At 42.6% G+C, this 23,221-nt stretch overlaps 1 protein-coding gene across 1 annotated transcript in view; it reads right to left on the bottom strand.

Moving 5' to 3' along the window:
- The window catches only part of CD2AP (CD2 associated protein), a 96,643-nt gene that overhangs the window by 61,907 nt on the left and 11,515 nt on the right, over positions 1 to 23,221 (bottom strand). The window contains exon 2 of the mRNA XM_054998650.1: positions 6,127 to 6,287. Coding sequence (XP_054854625.1) covers positions 6,127 to 6,287 — 161 coding nt within the window. The remainder of the gene's footprint in view (positions 1 to 6,126; positions 6,288 to 23,221) is intronic.

Here is a 23,221-nt window from a genome sequence, read left to right as displayed (position 1 = left end):
GCAGCAGGTCTGATGGGAATAGGGCTGGTGTTATACGGTACAGCATGTTACTATCCCTGGTTTATTGGTTTACTACTAGAGGTGGGCACGAACCAAAATTCGTCATGAACCACACCGGTTCATGGTTCATGAAATGGCAGTTTGTCAGAGCCCGTTTCTGACAAACTGCCACGAACTTTAAGACTGGTTTGTTTGGTTCATTTTTTGGTTTGTCACTGCACACAGCCTGGCAACGATCAATCAGTTTCCTAGGCAATGGGGAGGATGGGCTTTCTGCAGGCCCAGAAGTGACATTTTCATGAACCAAACGAACCAGTTTGTGAAAGGGGGGGTGAGTTCGTAAAAGTTCGTGGTTTGTGAAACGCAACAAACCACGAACTGCGTAGTTTGTTTTTTCTCTGATCCATGCCCATCGCTATTTAATACATACCTAATATACTCAGGTAACCCAGACTTAAAAGACTCTTGCTGTCCTGTGTTGGTGTCTTCCCTGTGGAGAGAGTGAGTAAAACCTGGCCACGGGACCCAATGTCCTATGGCCTGTTAGTGGAATCTGTGTGGTCGGCAGCCACAGCACTCTTCAGAGGTGAACGCAAGGGTGGCTGTTGCAGGGGGCTGTGGCCCTTTTGTGTGTTGTACCAGGCACTGCCTAGGGTAGCTAAGTCCTTCTATCCTTCCAGCAGGAGGTGGGGGGGATCTGACATCTACCTCATGCCAACAGTGTGTCCCTGACCATATGCGCATTCCCAGCACATAAGCGATAACATCATTTCCAGGAGAGACGTCGTCATGCCGACTGCACAAATGCTCCCGTGCTCTACGTGGGGCTGATTTGGAAACACTCCTGCAGCCAGCATGACAACATCATTCCCGGAAGCGAGGTTCCCTCCCCCCCCCCCACCGCCAGGAGCATGTGCACTGTGTGTGTTCCCCAGGTGTCTGCCAGTGACAGGCGACCTCTGGGGGGGGGGTGTTGGGGGCAAGAATCAAATCCCGGGTGGGACAAATCCTTGGGAGTTTGCCCACCACTGGCGGGCACCTGGGGACCCTAGCATCACCTTGACGAACCCAATTCTTCTTGTGTGATTAAGTGGAGTGACGCCTTCAGGAACAGGGGAGTTGAGAAAGTTAACCAGGAAACTTCAACCCCCTCCTTCAGTTTATTTCATATAAATATAAATACATTTAATTTAATGTATTTACCTGGTTTGGTCTGAAGTAATGGCACCCCTGACTAAGGGAGACTTTAAAACTCAGTGGCCCCTTATGGACTCCTGGAATACCGATCGGTTCTTTTCTATTAGAAAGACTGCCTGCAGGCTAAACAAAAAGGAGTTACTTACCACCCCAGAGTGGGATGTTTACCATCAATTAGTCCTATTCTTATAATGACCCGGATCCTGAGCGTCCTCTCACATTACCCTCAGCTAGTATTTTACCAGCCCCGGAAACTGGGAACGACCTCTTTCTAGTAAAATGAGACTCTTATTGGACTAGCTGATCTCAAGAAACATCTATTGATCTGCTTCTGATTTTTCTGTCTGACAAAACTGTTTCTGCTCTCAGCATTTCAGGCCTGTCTCCATAGGCCTCTTCAGTCTGAGCATATTCTCTCCTGTTTCTATCAATCTGTTATGCTGCAACCTTCTCTATAAGCTTGAGTGCATTATACTGTTCCTCTGATGGTCTCTCGTTAAAGGCTTTTTAAAGCCTACTGAGAACCTTTCTAAATTTGCTGATGAGTTCCTTGTTTGTGAAACTTACGACCTTTCTGAAATGGATCTCTTTCAGTTGGGCAAGCTTTAGTTAGCCCAAGTCAGTTTGAAAAGTGGCTTGATGAAACAAATTGGCTGGCAGCAGAGCACCTTTCTTGCGTCAAGGTTGCTCAGGCCCTGATGCCAATTATGTGGTCTACTGCCACCGTCACTATAGGGAGTTGCATGAGGCCATCACAAAGGTTTGGGCCCCTAAACCAACTGGTCAGTTATTCATGAGCGCAAGCAACGTCCAGGTGAAGCTCCTGGGGACTATAAACTATAAAGTGTGGCTGAACATTGCCAGCAATTCCCTCAGACTAAGGCAACAAAAGGTCAGCAGTGCCCAGTGCAATTTCAAATTTTATGCTATAGGGACCAGAGCCAAAGCCAAGGATGTCCACCTCAGTTAAAAGTAGGATTCCAAGGTCGCAGCCGAGGCTGGGGTGTTGCAGTCTTTATTCCGTTTATTTACGGTCCATGACCACATTTAAACTTATAAAACAAAACATTTCATTATTTGGTAAACAATATACAAGTTAAGAGAGTCTTCGGTTAAAAGAGTACAAATATAGATGTTAAAATATCTGATTAAAATAACATCTCTTCTATGTATTGTCGAAGGCTTTCACGGCCAGAGAACGATGGTTGTTGAGGATTTTCCGGGCTGTATAGCCGTGGTCTTGGCATTGTAGTTCCTGACGTTTCGCCAGCAGCTGTGACTGGCATCTTCAGAGGTGTAGCACCAAAGTGCCAGTCACAGCTGCTGGCGAAACGTCAGGAACTACAATGCCAAGACCACGGCTATACAGCCCGGAAAATCCACAACAACCAACATCTCTTCTGTCTCTCTAAATGTCTGTTTTTGTTGTAAGCTTCCTGGCCATTGAAAAAAAATGAGTGCCTTAATCAACCACAATGGTTCTTTGCACACTCTCCAGCAATGCTTTCCAGTGATTCGGCCTTATTTTGTTTCTTTTGATCGGCCTGACTTTTAACAAAGATATTAGGGAACCGGGTGCATTTTTAACTCCTTTAGTGCCGCTCTCCACAACAGAGGAATGTAAGCTGCATATAGAAAATATCTCTTCTTTTTAGCAGATACAGGGGCTTCTATCACAGCCTTTGACGCTGCTCATCTGCCTTCAAGTTCACATACCTAATAAAAGTATTTCTGCTACTGGTACCCCTCGTGTCCCCTTCTCTCTTCTTTTGTCTCAGTCTCTTTCTGTTTCTCTGGGTTCTTTTCGATTTGAATATGCCTTTCTATTGACTCACGTCTGTGCTACCAATCTGTTAGGACGCAATCTTCTTTATCAGCCTGGTTTTAATACCTACTGCTCCTCAGATGGTGTATATCTTAATATACCTCAGTTTACCTATCAGGTAGCTTTAGATCTTCCACTTCTTTTCATCACTACCTGCTAATGTGTCTGTGCAGGAGCTTAGCTTAGGCACCACCTTCATTACAGCTTATACATTCTTCTGAAGCAGGTTGCCTTTTTAACAGCATCTGTCACTATTGCTATTGATCTTGCCAAACTTCCACCTCGCATTTAACCATGCCCTCTAAATTCTGAAACTGAAGCTGGCACTGCCTCTGTTATTCCCTCTTTGCTTCAACTGGGTTTTACTGTATGACAGTTTAACTGGACATCTCTGCATAAGGCTATGCTGAATCTCTCCCTCTCCTTTCACGCACTTTGGCATGATTTAGCTGACCTAACTTTTCCTGCTGATTCTATCTTGGTGCGATGTGTGAATATTTTTTGGCAGCGCTTTACTGAGGCTTTCATTACTGACTCTCTTTATCCCCTTGCTAAGAGTCATAAAGAGTCTTAATCTAAACTCTAGCTCTAACTTCTGTTGCATATCCGGGTTTTACCCTTTTCCATGGTTAAAGGAATCTTTTTGCTTTTCATGTTCAGACAAATCTTTCTTTTCTTTGCGCTACTACGCAAAAGTAAGTTCATAAGTTCCTTGGCTCTGTTGCTTACTGTCGTCAATGAATTCCCAATTTTGCTCAGTTGGCCAACCACTGCCAGTCCTTACGCGTGCTTCTACTTTTGGCCTCCAGAAGCTGGGTCTTCTTTGTCTCTCTAGCAAGCTGTTACTTCTGTTCCAGCTCTTGGTCTCCTTGATTATTCATGAACAGTCTGGCTGTGGCCAATCTCACGGTGATGCTTATTATTCAACCTTGCTTGATCCTGTCGCACAAGCTTTTCCTCCACGCATCCATTTTTGTGGCAGCAGCACCACACCTGGCTGAGGTGACTGAGCCTCGCGTTCTCCATTCCCCTCTCATTCTGAAGGTTCTTTGATGGAAGCACTATTTCTCCAGCATAACTCCTAGCATCTCACTATTGCCCGCTTTACTAAATATGAACCCTGGCTTCTTCATGTTTCATCCTCCCTCGGCTCCGACGCTCTCCTTGCGCTTTACAGCTCAGTCTTCCTAGCACCGGTGAACTGCATACGTCTGGACTTGTGGAGACCTGCAGTCATCAATTCACCACCTTTTGCTTCTCCTTGATACACCACCAAGTGTTAGGGAGAAAAACATTTCATGAACTTTTGAGCTCAGTTTTCCAGTCTGCGAAATGGGTACTAGAAAACCTGACTTACGGAGTAAGGATGAGGACGAATGTGAGAGAAGTATGACTTGCTAATTGTCTGAGCCCAAAATGAAGTCCTTGCATTCCAACTGCATTTGAAGGGTTCTGGTATCATGAGTAGAAACTGCTGTTCCCGAGCAGATTCTTTGACTATACAAGTAAATCCTCAATATGAACTAAAACCATTGTGGTGACTTTAAAGAAGAGATAGGCAATTAGAGGCCCTGAGGCCTTACCTGTTCATTGTCTTCTAGCCTAGCCTCTAATTCCAAGAAGAATTTATATCCCATTCAATCTATTACACATATCAATTGTTTTTGGCCAGTCTCATGACTCTCTGGCTCCTGTTTGCTTGCCTCTATTCCTCATCACAATTTATCTGATCCTCCTCTCACAAAACGTGATCTCCTATTATTTACTGATGGCTCTTTCTCCCATTCCTCTTATGGTACATTAGTTTCAGGCTATGTCGTTCTCTCTCAGCACACTGTGCTTGAAAGTGCCCTTCTTTCAGGCGATGGCTCTCCACAAATCACTGAGCTTGCTGCTCTCACTCATATCTGTTTCCTGACTGAAGTTTTAAGCTACTACTGTCTGTGCTGATTCTCACTATACTGCTGAATATTCATGATTCTGGCACCTTCTGGCAACAGTTTTCTTACCTCAATTGGTTCTTTTATTAAAAACAGTCCTTACACTGCTGCTTTTCTTTATGCTGTTCTATAACCTTATTCTTTGGCTAATGTTAAATGTCCAGCTCACAATACTGCTGATATTATGGAAGCCAAAGGAAATGATCTGGCAGACTCTGTTGCTAAGGCTAAAACCCTTTGCCTTCTTTCTATAGGTACCTCTTTTTTTCAGCCTAACTAGGGCCAGGTCACTGACCACAGGGGTGTGGATGCCCCATTGAGCCCTGAACTGCACTTAAACAGATGAGCAAATCCCCCATTTTCTCCATCACACATGCTTATTCCTTTCAGTATTTTTTCTAGCAGATGCAATAGCAAGACAGTAGGCTTCCTGCAAACTTTCAAGCAGCTTACTTGCATAGTGATGGTAATTCTGAGGGCTCTCTCTCGCTCTGCTGACACACCAAAACAAATCTACTGGTAAGTGTGGCTCATGTCCAAAAATCAAAGAGTATGGTGTGATTCCAGTAACATCATTCTGTGTAGCATAGCATGCATTCACCAGATATGCAACATGTTAACTCCAATTTGTTTTTGTTCTGGTCTAAGCATTCCCAGTATATTCAAGAGTGTCATGTTAAAGCACTCAGACTGTGGATCTCGTTGTGGGTGATAAGGTGTAGTTCTGGAACAGCTATTTTCTGTCCTTTTTTATCATCAAATCATGGAGGTTTCATTCATTATATTTACCATCACCTTTCTCTGCATGCATCTAGATAGGTTTATTACCCCATATGGGATGAGAATTTCTGCAGGGGGTTCCCCTTTTAGTGGGTGTTCTTATACAGTACTGTTATCTTTACCTTTCTGCCAGAATTTGCTATATTATATTTTTTTTTATTTCAAATTTGTATTCCGCCCTCCCCACTCCAGAACCCTAACTAAATCAGTTTCCAAAACTAAGTTTTTTCTTCCCCATAACACTATTCCAGAATTTAATTTATATGGCGGTTTAATTCATTTCTGGTCTCCAACCTAAATAAGGAACAGTATGGGTTTGATTTAAACACTTAAATGTTACACAACAGCCACAGCAAAGGACTGTGGTGAATGTAAAATACTTGCCTTAACGAAGTTGTCAGGAAACATGCCCCTTTTCCCGTTTAGCTCTCCTTCTAGCCATCCTTCCTCTTCTAGTTTTTTCACATTCCTTAGGATTTCACCCACTCGAATGGTTAGCTCATCGTCATGCACTGCATCATAATCATACTCCACAATATACTCAACTAGGTAGGAGGGAACAAAAGAAAAAGAACCAGGTCAATATGTTGTAGCCCTGAGCAGAAACCAAGTTTTAAGGTCACCTCCACTTTAAATCACCTCCATGATTTAAAGTTTCTAGCCTGGACTCAATCCTGACACACCAGACACACACAATCTTCTTCTCTCAACTAGAAGTGCATATAAGCCACCTTTTTGCAGTTGGTTTCTGGATCCTACATGCCACCCCAGCCCCATGGCTCTCTTACCCTGGCTGAAATCACTTCGTACCTCTGGATTTTCCATGGACTGAAACAGACTTCCTGTGCACTGGATCCTTCCTTCCTCTCCTGATTTCAATGCAGACTAGAAAAGGTATATCTCTGCTCCCCATCTTTAATCGATCTCCCCTTATTTTCCAATTCACACTGCACCACATAGCTGGTATTCTACTTCTCTCTGCTAGTTAGAAAGCCTAGACACTCACTTCTCTTCTGTCCTGTTCCCAGTTTTCCCCACATTTACACTTTAATCTTAGAGGTAACCGATGCTGCAGTTGGAATTGGAATAGTTTTGGTTGATGTCTGGAAATGTGTGACTTGCTTGTGCTTTGTTAACATTGGCTAGTAGAATCAGTCCCTCTCCCCCTCCTAATATTGTACCCAATCCCCCAATAAACTCCATATTCTCTTTTAAACTTTTAAAATCTGTTTCTGTTGCCCTTTTCCAGCTGAATCGGCTCCTGAGAGCCACCTCATTAGGTGAAGATCCCCGTTCCTACTCCCTGCACAAAGTAAGCTAATTTCCTCTGCCAATCTGAAACTGCCTGTTCATGTGTTTGTAGGACTGTGGTAACAAGTACATAATTCAGGCATGCAGAAACATGAAACCTATACTTTTGTGATTTTTTTTTAAAATGCAAAATATAAATAGAAAGTGATCAAGGGTTTTCTGGACTAAGGCTGCAATTTTAAGCTTACTTTTCTAGCAAGCGTCTGACTACAGTTTACTTCCCAACATGCTTAAGGCTTAGAATGCAAATTTTTGTTGTTGTTCCTGTTTTTCCAGCATAGCTAAACAGAGCACAACACACAAAGCAAAACGCACAACCACATCTCCTTGGCAGCTTGGTCTATGTTGACAGCCACAGAATTTTTTTATTTATTTATTTAATTTATTTAATACTCCACTTTTCTCCACAACGGGGACCCAAAGCGCCTTAACACCATCCTCCTCTCCTCCATTTTATCCTCACAACAACCCTGTGAGGTAGGTCGGGCTGAGACAGAATGACTGGCCCGAGGTCACTCGGCTAGCTTTCAAGGTAAAGTGGGGATTCAAACCTGGGTCTCAATTATCCTAATCTGACTCTCTAAGCACTACAGAACACGCTGGCTCTCAAGAGTGGGGGTGGGGGGGGGCGGAATCAGTAAACTTGCTAAAAGCGAAGAATTATGATCCTTAAAAACCACTGCTTGCGTATAACCATTGTAAAAAGGAACAATGAAGTCAAGGTTTTTTTAACTGCCCCCCAAGTCAACTTGGAGCCTGATACACAACAAAACATTGACTGGCCATGAGTGTTCCTTCTCTTTGGAAGCACGGGGACTATCCTGCAAGGTCAGTTCCTTACAACCAGCACAGGAGGTACAGCTTGCTTTTTATTTAAGTTTTTGTGGAGGGCCTGGAGAACTTCTTGCCTGGAAAGTGGCAAACAGGGAGCTCAATCACTTGAATTCCAGAATATACCTGATATAAATTTTAAGTACTCTGGGCATGTTCACAGCGTGTTACACCTTTTCATTAGTATACTTGTCGTGAGTCCTCAGGAGGAACACAGACTTGACATTCAGCATGAAGAGCAATTTGATATGAAGTGCTGTACCCTTGTCAAACACACAGTGCCTCATGCAGACACAAATAGCTAAGGCAAATCTTAAGTCATCACAATTAAAAAGCAACCTCAACCTTGGGCATGCATGACCTCCGGTAAGATAATATAAATGGGTTTAAAAAGCAGCTTTCTGAGCACCATGGGCTGCACTCACGGGCTTTAAATGAAGGGCTACCAGATTTCCACAGAACTTTTCAGGTGTGGAAGATGACTGCAGAGGACAACACCGGTTCACCAGGTCCTTCTGATGCCTACTGAACATGGTACGTCTCCTGTATGTGTACTAACTGGCATGTTGCCTGAACCCTCAGGCTTGAGAAACATGCAGGCAGTGGAATACGGTGAAAGTGCTGTGCAAGTGCTGAGTGCAAGTACCTGTGCAAGTGCTGAGTCATTACTGACCCATGGGGGGATGTCGCATCACGACGTTTTCTTGGCAGACTTTTTACGGGGTGGTTTGCCATTGCCTTCCCCAGTCCTCTACACTTCATCCCCAGGAAACTGGGTACTCATTTTACCAACCTCGGAAGGATGGAAGGCTGAGTCAACCTTGAGCCGGCTACCTGAACCCGGCTTCCGCCAGGATCGAACTCAGGTCATGAGCAGAGCTTGGGCTGCAGTACTGCAGCTTACCACTGTGTGCCACGGGGCTCTATAGCGGAACATGACTCTTGGCATTTTAATAGGGGGTCTTCCTCTTCTGTTGTGTATGGCCAGAGGGAGAAATTCCTCAAGGAGGGCCATAAGGTGATCACACTGCCTTCAAAGCTTGTTGCTCCCCAGTCGTGTGACACAGACCCAGAGCCACAAAGCAAATCCTCTCATTCTTTCCACCCTCCTGCCTATGAAGCAGTACAGTGAAGAGGTTAAAAAAAGGGCAGAGAAGGGCTCCGGTAGCCAAAGCTGTGCGGAAATAAGGAAGCACCTTTGAAGAATCCCTTTGCAGTTGTTGGACGAATGACAACAGGATGGAATCCCTCCCCCCCCCCCATTACACAGATGTTAGAAAAGCACATTTGGCCTCTACAGTCTGTTGAGGCCAGCGCTGTCTCGGGATATCATCTTCCTTCTCCACAGGATGCACGTGATCCGAAAACATCTTTCCCCTGCCACATGCATGCTATTTCTTTGCTTTAGGGCCTAGAAAGTTTCCCGAGTACAACTCTGAGCCCATTTAAGCATCAACGCTGCTAAACCAAACTGTTTCTCTCTTCTCCCAGTAACAAACAAAGAGGCCAGATATTTACACACTATAGAAAAGGAATTCAGGTACACAATTTAATATCATTTCTGAATACTCCTCTATTTTGTTACTAAATGGTTTGAGATACTGAAATTTCCTATCTGAATGTGAGTTTAGATAGAGCAGATAGCAAACTCCTGTAGCCGCGTTAGGTTGGAAAGCAAACTTCTTTTGAATACAACTGGAATCAAAGCAGAAGCTGTATTTGTTTTCATGTGATAAGGTGCCGCTGTTTCATTTTAAGGCTTCTGTTACAAGTGGGTTTCATAATCTTAATTGGAAAAGATTATCAAGAAGTTAATAATTCTTTCAGGCTTGAAATTAAAAAAACAAAGGCGTCAAATACCCCCACCAAAGATAACAGTGTTTAATAGGGCATGAAGGAAACATACAAGGATCACATTCAACACATCTGAGCGCACCTTTGGAAGCCAGGCCAGTTTCTAACACCCTGAATAACCAAGCCACTTGCAACATTCTGCTGTTATATTGACTAGGATTTAAGAATTTGCACAGGACAATTACTACAACAAAGAAACAGAAAGAAAAGGCAGCAGCTTCTTGTTGAAGTCAACCCTGTAGTAGCCCTCATTAGATCTCCACTTCATTTTCTTCCTTCATTGAAAACGAATATCCACAACTTGGTTTCCAATAATGTCTGTATAGGGATCCTTGTCACCTTCCCCCAACAACAGAAATGAGGAGGAAGGCGAGGAAGGTGTGTGTTTGTGTGTGTGTGTGTGGGGGGGTAATTTTCTCTATTGTGTTCTCCATCATGACCTCCACGAGTGACAAAATTCCACCACCTGACCAAGTTACATAATTATGAAGCGTCTCTAGCTGGAGAGGCCCAAGACTGTTGTGAAAGTCATTTATATTTTCTTTATTAAGAATTTTTTAAACCCAACCTGTCCATCTTTCAGGTTATAATGGTAATAATCACAAATTTATTTACTTCATTTACAGCCCCACCTTTCTGGCCAGCACTATAAATACCCAACAACAGCTTCCTATCTTATCAACAGACAATTAAAGGAACCAAAGGACCATTCTAGTAAAGCCCTCAAAGGGCCAAATCCCATTCAAAAGACCACGAGGCAGGAGGCCACTCAAACTTCCCCGGGAGGACAATTCAGACACCCAATGCTGCTGTGCTAGGAGGTCCCTCTCCCTTGTGACGACCCATCCTAGTTCAGTCATATATGAGACACTGCAAACTGTAGACTGCGTGGCATCTGACTTAAGACCGGGAGTCCCCAGGTTCAAATCCCCATCTGACCATGAAGCTTGTTGGGGTTCTTGACCCAGACACTCGCAGGCCAACCTACCTCACAAGATTTCCGCGAGGATCCAGTGAGGAAAGGGAGGACCACGTGCACTCTCCTGAGCATCTCTAAAGAACAGCAGGATCAAAATGTGACAGACTGACCATCTGAGGCTTGGTCCGGTATTCTGAGATTTAGACAGTCACCTATCTATAAAATGACTTTGGTCATATCTGAAATATTGTTAGACGTTCTGGTGGTCTAAGACAGCAACATTCTTCCCACAATTATAAAATCTGTTTACCCACACCTCTTGGGATGCTGTACTTCTCCAGGGCAAATCTTCATGGCATGAGAGACGCCCTTAGCTTGACCAGTTTTAAATCAGTGCTCACTCTCTGCATCTCCTACATTTATTAAGAGCTGCAAGTAAGGAACCGTGCAGTCTGGAAGCCACAATTTTGACTGAAGCAATCAAACACAACCACAGCCAGCCAAATCCCCCCTGAAGCATAACGAAGACATAATGTTCCCTGACCTCTTGACCATGCTTCAAAACACTGGCACCAAACCATCCACAGATCATGTCACTGAAGACAAAACGGTGAAAGGCCAGGGAGAGCCAGCACTGGGGAGCAATTTGAGTGCTAAACTAGGGCCGAGGAGATCCAGGTTCAAATCCTGACTCAGCCATGCATCTGATCCTAGGCCAGCCCGCTCATCTACCTCAAAGGGTTGCCAAATGGAAAGGATGTAACTGCCTTGAGCTCCTTGGAGAAAGGGTGGGGGGAGAGACGCAGGCCCAAAGATACTCCCAAAGTCTTAAAACGTGGTACAAGATCAGTGAATGTTATGTCTACACTAGGCAGAAGGAAGAGCTCTAAATAGATCCATGAGGATCCAATTTGGCATTCCTTACATTTCCAATAGGGTGCTCTATTCTGTTTTTTAATAATATACACAAAGATAACACACCCATTTTATTACACTTTATGCTATATTAAAAGTCACTCTTGAAAGTATTGCATTTCACTATTCACTATCTAATAAACAGTTTAATAGTTACTCTATCAGCAGTGTTACTAAAATAAACCATACAGACTCCCAAATTAAGAAAACAGTTTTCATATACTTGGTAGCTGAACTAAGGCCGCTATCCTACAAGACGTGTTGATGTCGCCCGTTAGAAGTAAACTACAAAAGTGTTAAGAACATTTTCAACATGCTAGGTACTTGGGCTTTTTAAAAAAACCTCTAATGAGGAATTATTGTGTTTGCAGCCTACCTTTCTCCCATTATGGAACTGAAAGCCCTGCCGCACACATGGCCCCCCGGGAGGTTCAGGCTCAGAATAAATGTGGACTTGCTTCCTTCCAGCAAGGCTGCTGATCCATACATCACCCAGCCACTCCCTCCAACCCACAGCTTTGACTCTATCACAATAAATGTACAGAAAGCTTAAGAAAAACGCGTATTTTTGGAAATGCCTTTACGTTTTCCTAGGTAGGGCGTTTTCTTTGCAAGACAGTGTTTTGTATCGGCTGCAGAAGGAAAGAAAGAAGTCATATGAAGATCTTGGCCGTGGTTCTTCGCGGGCATTTTAACAACCGTATGTTTCCTGCCTTATTTATCTACACTAGAGAGTTCAGATGCTTTTCCAAATGGTTCCCTTTCCAAATAACAGCGACTATATTATTAATGCAGTTATAATGAAGGAAAATCTCTCTCCCCAAATCCATTTGAGGTATCAATGGCAGCCAAGTGACTACTAGTTCTGGAATTTATTTGCATCTCCCTCCTTCCACACCCCCCCCCATCAATCATGCCGTTAGACACAGAATTCTCTTTTCCAAAGCTGCTCCTCTCCCAAGGAAGCTCGCTGCATGCCCTTGGGCTCACCACTCTCTCGCACAGCCTAACCTACCGCAAGGGGCTGTTACTGTGACGATAAAATGGAGAAGAGAATGACGATGTAAAGCCACCTCCGGGCCCCACCGGGGAGAAAAGCAGGCTATAATTATATTAAATAAATAAATAAGTCAGCAAGTCTTCAGCTTAAGCTCTGCACTCAAGGGATGGTGGAAGTGTGGGATGCAAAAAAAAGCCCCAACCTGACATCTGAATACAGCCAGCGAGTCTGCCTCATGTCACAAAGAGGAAGCCACCCATCTTCAAAGCATCATGAAGACACACAACGTGGAACACTCTGACGTTAAAAAGGAATGAGCTCATTTTATCCATTTTTAAAAAAACTAGGACTGCTTAGGGCATCGGCAGCGAGCAGTGTGGAAGCAGGTGGCGGCAGTGTCCATACGCCGCACTGCGATCACTGCTGTTGCCCCCAGCCCACCATTCCCCGTTTGCCTTCCGTTGCATGGCACAGATGTGGCAAACTCCACACACACACACCCCGCCCCCGCTGAGCTGCACTGTAAAGCCACATTGCTTAACTTAGCTCTGCACCCTCTCCAGATTGGCTGCAAGCAGAATCTACATGGATGCTTCACACATAGCCACTCAGCAATTTCCCCAATTTAAGGAGGTTTTTCTTCCATTCATTTCTACGGGGTAGGATGGAGATACAGGAGCCGCACAAGTCGGATTGGGCATGACAATGTGTGGATGCCCCGCCAATACAGCAGGGGTTTCCCGCTGTCCACATGGGGGGGGGGGGATACCTAAGGAGAAGCAGCTTAAGTTACTCTAATTCATTCTAATTTGCCCTGAACTGGAATGTTTGAAAATAGTTCTGTTGTAACTGTGCTTACAATCCTGCACGTTTATTTGGAAGTAAGAATCAGTGGAGCATACATCTGATTAGCCACACACAGAATCAGTCTGCAACTCCAAAAACAGCTTTAGTGGTTAGCTAAAAACAACCAAGGAAGCCTAGGATCGCTATGCAAAAGCAGGTAAAAGCAAACCACCTGTTTGTCTTTTGCCTTGAAAACTCTACAGGGTTGCCATAAGTCACCTATGAATTGATGGCCCTTTCCAGCACTACAGCTCACTTTTATCACAGGGCTGGGCAACCCCTGGCATGCATGCCCACAGCAGCACCCCAGACCATTTTTCTCAGAGCCCAGGACTAGATCTCCACCCAAGCACCTGAGGTGCTGGCAGCACTGCAGGAGCAAGCAGAGTGGGAGAAGGACCTGCACAGCCACCAGCTGAGTCCAAGGCAAATCCCAGAGATTTCCGGCAGTGCCACTAGGGCTTAGCTTGCTCCAAGCACAATCTTCAGCTTCCCCAGCCATTTTGTCCGCTAGTGCACCCATGTCTTCTTCACAGGTAGGAAATGCATTTTTAAAGCACTTGGGTGAAAAAGGTCGCCTGCTTCTGCTCTGCAACTCCGTACAGTTGAACTATCAGATTCTGGATGCAAATTCTGGGGGAATTTTTAAACTGTATTCAATAATCAGGAGTTAATGTTGGCTATTTTTGAGTGTCTGCCACTTTGCCTCTTCTCGGGCTATAAATTGCTCGCTCCACTGTCTGTCACCCACACCACCATAAGAATTTTCTGCTTATACCAGCATTTCCTGTTTCGCTGCCAGGCAGTCTTTTAAAAAAAAAGAAACAAAAAAGTTGACTCCTGGCTCGACAGCTTAAAGCCATTTACTTTTCAATCACTGAAAGGGGTAATGGAACAAGAATCAAGCAAACAAAACACAATGCCAGAAATTATACATACGAGGTCCTCTTAAGAAACTCTTATTTGATGCCGAGTTACTTTCTAAAACTCTTTTTTGAGAAAAAATTGCTTACTGTATTTTTCCAAAACTATGCTCTGACTCAAATGCTGAATACAACTATAGCATAGGTATGCATCTAAAGCTCTGAAATGCCAGTAATTTCATAAGCTTAAGATCTGGAATACAATTAAAGCGATTTTGTTCCTTGTTGCAAGCTTATCTGTGACCCCGGTAGCAATACAATACTAGAGGAACTACTCTCATTTAGGGGCCCCCAAGTGCAGTAATTTGAATTTCTGAACCGCCCTATCTTACAGCCAAAATACCAGGAAGCTCCTGAGGCCATTATGAAGTTTCCTCCAAGCATGCCTAATACGGTACGGATACCATCAAGCGGCTCCCAGCACCCAAATCGATATAAAAGTGGATCAGAGGCCCACGCAAGCACATGCCCCCACTCTATCCAACGACCACTAGCTATGGGAATAAACCGCCTTTGGCCTCGAGGTGGGGAGGGCAGGCCCTGGGCAGCAGGGATATTGCCACCTCTGTCCCTCTCCACAGCTGAGAATAGTGCAATGATCTCTGGAAGCCTGAAATTTGAAAAGCAGCCATCATCTCAGTATCTTCCAAGCCCTTCACAGAGACAGACGCCTCCACCTTTTCTCCAGAGACTTGAGAAAGGGAAAGAAAGACTTTGCTTCAGACTAAACATGAGCCAGTTTGGAAAGCTACAGCGCCTCAAAGATTCGAGCTGGGAGGGGAAGAAAGAAGGAGTTTTGATGGAGGGGAAAGGAAAGAAGCTACTTTGTCCCCTTTTCCAGCTTTAGGAAGCCTCCTCCACCCTCTGCTATGCAGCAATAAAAGACCCTGGTTTGGGGGGGGGGGGGAGCAAGAACAGCACAGATGAGAGGGGAAGTTAAGCTTCAAGCCCCCGCTGTTAAAGAAATGTTTAGACAATCAAAGTCCTCCTATTACTTTGTGCTATGTAGTAAAGGGCCAGAGGAATGCCTGGAGGGAGGGAAAAGGGGAGGATGTCCTTATTATTTGCAATCCTCTTAAACACCGCCACCCCCAGAACGGAATGAGCATGATGTTCCAGCCCTGAACAGGAGCACTCCAACTGGGGCTAGGGGATTCCCTGCAATGTGGGTCACCACTCGTACGGAATCTGTTATGGATAGGATCACCTTTTCCCTGAACAGATTATCAACCTGGGAGTACTCCTGAATCCAACTGTGGTCAAGTGAAACTGATAGCCAGACTTGCATTTCATCAGATATTCCAGATATGCCAGCCAAGGCCCTTTGTGGAAAGCAAGAACCTGGTGAGCTGCCACCATATATTTGTGACCACCAGTTCCACTAATACTGCCTTTGTAGCCTAGATATGCTGCCGTAGTTCCTGCTAGGAAGATGTGTAATTTCCAAGAAAGATCTGGTTGAACAGAATTAGTACTACTCATACTAACAGTCAAGCATTAACTTAATCAAAACTTAATTCTTTAAGGCTTCTAAGATTGTCTCAAGTATTCTAATGGAAGATTAACTTTACTCACTTCCTCGGAGAGTGGAAGCAATGAACTAGCACTTCTATATGTCCCTTTCCTATAATTTAGTTTATTTCAGCAATAATCATCAGTCAGAAGCCAACCACTGGCTGGCAAATGTTTAAAAATACAGCCAAATGGCACTTTTCTCAGCTTTTTATTACTAAAACATGAGGAAGGTATGCCAAAGGAGAAACTGTGTTATTCTGTGCTGGCACAAGGATGTTCATTTGTTTTAGAAAAAGTTACCAAGTTAGCGACTCACTCATAGCCTTGTGCCACACTGTGGCTTGAACAGTGATTGGTGATCCTTTTATTAGGAAACAGTACAAGTATACCTTCCAGAAGCCCATTCAAGATGTTTTTTTAAAAAAAGGCTTATTTTCAAAAATCATTTACATAGAACGAGGTCCTTTCTGAGTACCGTTTTAGATACAGATTTTTTTTATTGCACAACTGCATGCACAACGAGGGTCCGAAGTAGTTTTAAAAATACAGTAAAATTTAAATAATATTAAGTTACATGAAATATAAAAATGAAAAAATACACAAAACAGCCTGGGTTGATGTCCTCAAATCATTCCATCATGACCAGGGCATGGACTGCAAGCCAAGAGTTGTAAATGGCTGATTCTGCACACATTGGATAATGTACTTCCAATCCTCTTTATAGATCATTTGGAACGGATTTTTTTGTGTGCGGAACAAAAAATCCGCCTCAAACGATTGATAAAGTGCATTGAAAGTGCATTATCCAACGTGCGCAGAATCAGCCAATATTTGGAATGGGGGGGGGAGTGGAGAATCTTACCAGTGGACCAGAATCTTCCCACAATTTCCCCTCTCTGTGCTGAAAGCCCTGGCACACCTTGGCTTTGAATACCTGCTACCGCTAGCAATTCCTGCCTCAATTTTAAGACTGAACTATTAACACTATGTCACCTGTGAAGGAAACCAGGCCTTGTTAAAAAAAGTTACATCCAAGTTTCATGGTCAAGAAAGGATCTGGAACTTGAGTCTCTCACTTTCAAACCAACAAAATGCACAATGCATATCAACAGTCCCATCCATAGCACTGGAACCTGTAATAAAGAAGCAGCTGTATTTATTAAAAACATTAAGCCACTAGGAGTTGTGCACTCTGGTTGAAAATCTAGTAAGAGATCATAAAGCAGGAGGGGGAGAGGGGGAGACATGTAATTCTACTGAAATGTCGATTTACAGCCACATTTTTCATAGCATTACCATCTATTACCTGTATATTATTTTAAAGATCATTTTTCAAAGTTTTATAATCTGGCAACAGTTCTTAAAAATAGCAGCTTATACATGATCATAACCACTATAAACATGATACATAGACCTCTTTCAAAAAACAGAAGAGATCAGTGACCCCTTTTTCATTTCTCATTTAATAGAACTTGAAATATTAGTCACAAACACACACACACACACACACACACACACACGATGGGTCTTTTATTTCATTGCTTTTTTACAATTTGATAGTAATAAGGATATGAGAATAGGAAATGTTTTTTATAAGCAACAGTTGTGACTAATGCTGCTGCTTCCAGATGAGAGTGCAGTAATGCCTCCTGCGTCCAGCTGCAGCATGTGCTGCAAAAACAACATCCATACACACCATTCCTGTGCACACCTGCTCTGATGCTGCCCCTACCCCTGCTCCTCTCTGTTGCATTTGAGCATTGCATGCACATGCACACACGCACACACCCATCCCCATTCTCTATCCATCTTTTAAAGAAGACAGGCAGCAGTATACAATGCCTCAGAATTTCTCCTTGAACTTAGAAAAAACTGACAGAAAAGTGTTTGCTCATCACCAAGAAATGTAAGGTGGAAAGGTAAGAACATCTTAACAAGCAGGTTATAAATATAAATCCAGTGCAATGCACACTATCAGCATAGTATCAATATAAGATGCTTTAGATGTCTTTGAAGGTATGTCTTTATGAGGGTATTATACCCCTATGGGAACCATGACTGCCCAAAAAAGACAAAGAATGTGTAGAAAACAGGTGATGAATGTCCGGTATCAGGCAGCATAGTTATTGTTAGTATTACCCAGTTCAAGAGAAAAATAAGAAAAAAAAATGCAGGTCAGCTGATGAGATGATATTCATGGACCCAAAATCCATTTCATAGAAAATCAAACTGCCCAGACAGTCTTCCTTGGAAATGATGGCAAATGTTGGGCCGAAGTACGTGGGTGCTGCATCAGCCGAGTGGGAGTTACAAGTTCCCAAACTGATTCAATACTAAATTGTACCTTGCTTTGCAGATAATGAATTGTATCAATATTCACATTTACTGTTATATTGTTAATCACATGTCATTTGCCAGAAAAAAATCTTTTCTACAATTTCAAGTTGATTTTTTGTTCATTTTTGACTCTTGGCCAAGAAACGGTAGTAGTTCATGTAAGGAGGAACCACTTTTTTTGGATTCACAATAGTAGAGAAAATAATTGCCTAAAGTTATAACAAAGTTCTAAAAGATGCAAAAAGGTCACATCTTTTAAAACACAATCCAATGGTATTTTAACCACAAGTGGCATATTTCTTTATTATTTAGAGAAGAAAACAGAAATAGCGTTCGAATAGTATCAACTAAATGCAAAATATTACATAATGAAGCTTATGCTAGTCACCATGCAATTACCCAAATGGGAATGAATAAAATCCCTTCAGAAGCTGTTATATAATTTATCCATATCTAGGATTAAATATGCTCTGAACTCAGGCTTCCAAATAATACAAAATCAGAAAATGTGACAGGGAACTAAAAGACCGTGAGTCCGTGACATCTCCTAACCTGTATCATGGATGTAAGTTTCAACTGTTTCTGAAATCATATTCTGCCTCCTTTTCTCCTTCCTACCCACCACCCAACCCACTTTTATCTCTCCTCCCGCAGCCGGTCGTCAGCTTCCCCTATTTCTCTACATCTAGCAGTCTCAACCCAGGAAAACTGTGGCCCTGTTGTGCGATGCCATTCACCAGGGCAAACCCATTTGCACAGTGGGGAATATGCAAGGACTCGCAAGCCGCATCTCATTTCCTCCCAAATGACTTTCCAAACATCCTTTCCTCTTTCCCACCTCCTGGCTTCCCTTCACCTTTCCCTGCTTCCTTCTCTCCTTCCCGCCCACCCACCAAGATAACTTTTATCTGGCCTCCCATCTTGAGCTATGTTTATTATTTATACCCCACCTTTCCCCTCAATGAGGACCCGAAGCTTACATAATTCTCCTTTCCTCCATTTTATCGTAATAACAACCCTGCGAAAGTTCAGACTAGGAGTGAAAAACCCTAGAAAAGGTCCCCTCCCTCAGCTCACCCTCACCTCGCTCACAAAGGAGGGGAGAAAAGGAAGAAGAGGAAGCCTGTCTAACCAATTTGTCAGGTGTTGCTTTTCCCATCTCACATGGGGCTCAGGGGAGCTGGGCACCAATTATCGCCATGGGTGAGCCAGTCGCCACTTCCCTCGTTTCCTTCTTCAGCTCTCGTGGGGTTTGGTGGGCCAGGAGCCATCTCATAGACTGGGTCAGGCATTGCCCCCTTCTTCACCACAGGTAGGGCTCAGTTCCCTTATGTTACAGGGACTGGCCTGGTCCAGGTGTGTGCATGGGGTAGACCACTGGACCTCGGGGGGGGGCATCCCACCGCACTTAAAGGCCTATCTGTCCCTACCTGTAAGGCAAATTAGGATAAGTGTATAACTGGCCTAAGATCATCCACTGAGTTTCAAGAGCAGAATGGGGATCTGAAGTTCTAGTATGAAACGCTCAACAATACAAACCCCTGGCTTTTATGAGATGGCTACTTTTGAACAGTAGCACGCGTCTATGATGAAGTCAACTTAATCATCAAAAACAGGCTTGGAACATCCCCCTTAGCATCAGCTATAACAGACCCTGATAAAAGAGTAAGGATTTAATAATTATTAAATAATTATTAAATAATAATTCTTAAGAAACAGAAAAAATCTGGACGAGTCACTAGTACATAGCAATAAGGCAGTATCATTTAATTCTGTATGCAGTAAATGCAGTCATTACAGCATTACCATTTGAGTACTTGCAAGTAAAAGATTTTTTAGTTTGCTTTTACCAGCAACCAAAGGGGAAGATTCTGAGAAGACTTACAAAGAATGAGAAGCTAATGACAGGTAAATCTCAGACATCTATTTTCTCTGGTAATTATCTTCTCTTGGACTAAAACATGTAATTTAAATGTGGGAGAGGGAATTATGCTAAATGGAGTAAGGCTATAAGAATGAGAATAAGACAAATACACACCCACTCACCCAAGATTTCTCCTTTTCCGTTAGATTCTTGTATAAAAAAATATAATGAAAATGTCACATCAGTGGCATTTATCCCCTGGAGACTAGCTAAAAATACAGAATACCTCCAACGGCACCTGTTGACATTGCAAATCCCCCTGTTCTAAATATGCCAAATACTACAATTTTATATCCTGAGCCAGGCAAGTTTTCTTTGGCTCTAGGATCCAGCCCAAAAATTCAGGAACCAGATTAATTTTTCAGCCTCTAAGATTTTGGATTTCAACAACCAAAAATTTCTAATTATTGCTACCACAAAACCTAATAATTGTCTCTTCACAGTATATTAAAGCTGTAACAAAAACGTAGTGTACAAAATAAATGTAGGAGTAACCCTGGTTGTCATGACCACAACAAAATGTCAACCTCTAACCCTAGCTTAACGTCTCCCCAGTTGTCCATAACTCCATTTTTGCTTTTAAAAACTCCATTTAATTTAATATTGGAGCCAGTACAGAAAGCAACTGGTTAAGAAATGAATTCATCCACCACCACAGAATGGTGTAAAGCTAAGTTTGTATATAAACAAGAGATGACAAGAACTTTATGCTCATTTATTTTCATGTCCCACAACAAAGCACACTGATGCTAGCCAGCTTTTTTGTTCAATCTCAGCTAATTCCCTGCCTTATGACAACCTCCAGTCCTTGAAGGTCCCCAACATTCATTTTGCTGATTAAGGGGACATTTTCCTTTTTCCACCAGTGGAAAATGGGGAATTGCTTAAGGATGCCCCAATAAAAGATCTGGGAGACCCAGGTTCAAATTCCCACTCTGTCATAGAAGCTTACTGGGTGACCTTCAGCCAGCCACACACTCTCAGTCTAACCTACCTCACAGGGTAGTTTTTAGGATGGAGATGAGAATGGAGATGCAAGCCATTTGGGGGAAGAAAGATAAGACATACGTGCAGTCAATAAATAAAGTCATTGCTGAAAATACTAAGCACCGCATGAAATTTCTAGACGCCATGGTGACCTGGTATCTAAGATTTGTCAAGCCCTGTGCTACGTTAAGAAATGCTGCATTTTAATGTTATGAAAGCAGGAAAAGGTGTAAATTCGATAGGAAACTATTTATTGCATGTGTTTCAACTCCCCCCCCCATGTTATGCCAATATAGATTAAAATCACATGACAATAATCAATACTGAACAATACTAGGCCAAGCTCTTGTATTCTCTAGATGAACTTTTAAACTTTGTATGAACTGTCTGTGTATTTTTTTCTATGTGTTAGGTAATTCAACAGGCGTGCTTTCATCCATTGACAGCTAATTAAAATAGTGGACTCTATCGAGATTGATGTTCCTCTATCAGAGATTCAACCATTGGTGACCGCCCAACTTAACTTTTCCTGACACTTTTCAGAGATTTATAGTTTTCTTTTGCAGATCCGAATATGACATAATTTTTCACTAATTGGAAGGCTATACTATGGAGATTATGAATAGTCAGTGAAGTGTCAAACCAATCATTATTTGTTTGTGCTATCATGTGAATAGACCTTAAATATTTGCATATGATGAGGTATAACGTTTCAAACACAGATAGTATGGCAGGGTACTGATGGAAGAAATCTCTTGAGAGAATTTAGGTGAGAACCTATCTTTACCTATGTATTTCATAGAAACTTTGAGCAATGTTAAACTTGGGATTTATTAAGAAATGTTAGCAAACTTATTTCTTATTGCCTTTCTGTGTTCTGTTTTTATGGGATTTATATTAATAGCCATTTATATTTTGATTACTTGCTTCATTAAAAAACTAGGGTGTATTTTCAATAAAGTGAAATAAACTCTAGACAGGTGTCTGTGTGTTTGATAAAGAGTTGCAAAGCAAAGCAAAATAAATATATGTACTGATAAACAGCTGGTTCAAAGAACTTATCTGTTTGACAGGTCTGAAAACTAATTGCTGTAAACTCTCCCGGAGAGAGATACATCTTTCTCTTGGCTGGTAGAAGCTTAGTTTCAGACACGGGCAAAAGCTCGTTACACCCAAACCATTATTCCCCACAGACCAGAATTTCCCAACCTTTTTTCTAAATTAGTTCCCAAGACACTCCCACCAATGAAAATGTTTACAGGCCAAAAAAAGTTTATGGTGGGGAGTGCAATTCAATTATTGTCAAAAAATAAAGAGCTGCTTTCTTCCCCCCTCTTCAGCCTGCATCATAAGAAAAAAGTAAATTTTTTTGCATTATCTAATCTTTTTTCCCCAACATCCAAGTATCAAATCAAAATAAAGCTTACTTAAACAACAAAATAAAATTCATATCCCAAATCAATAAATATTTCCATTGTGGTATCTGGGCTCATATATTTGGAATGTTTTGCAGTATTTCAAATGTTGTATTTATTTGTTCTCTGACCTTGCTTGAGAAGCATTGCCATAGCCTCCACATTTCCAGAAATTTTACCTCTCTGCTTAAAATAAGTCAGTACTCACTCAAAAACATGGAGTTTATATACGCCACATACTCCACGCCTAATACATGTGATTCTCACCACCTCTCAGAAACTGACACAAAACATAACAGTGTTAACACTAACAGCGCAATCCTAAACAGAGTTACTCCAGTCTAAGCCCACGGATTAGGACTGCACTGTCTGGCTGTGATCTCATGCAACTGACTCCAAATCCCACTGAATTCAGCATTAAATCAGTAGGCTCAAGAAGTTTAATTTTATCTATCGATGCCACCATCACCCCAGTTCAAAAATATAAGGTTTATTGGAGAAGTGGTAGAAGGCGTCTTCTCTATACTTTCTGAAGTAGGACAAGAATTCAACGACAGCAGAGATGGGCACGAACCAAAATATGAACCAAAGTTCGGCATGAACCAAGCCAGTTCATGGTTCGCAAACCTGCAGTTCATCAGAGCCCATTTCTGACGAACCGTCATGAACTTTAGGGCGGTTCGTTTGGTTCATTTGTCAGTT

This window comes from Eublepharis macularius, chromosome 1 (assembly GCF_028583425.1).
Source record: "Eublepharis macularius isolate TG4126 chromosome 1, MPM_Emac_v1.0, whole genome shotgun sequence".
NCBI classification, from domain to species: Eukaryota; Metazoa; Chordata; class Lepidosauria; order Squamata; family Eublepharidae; genus Eublepharis; species Eublepharis macularius.
The sequence above is the reverse complement of the archived record's forward strand: the minus strand, read 5'-3'. Positions and strand labels throughout refer to the sequence as shown.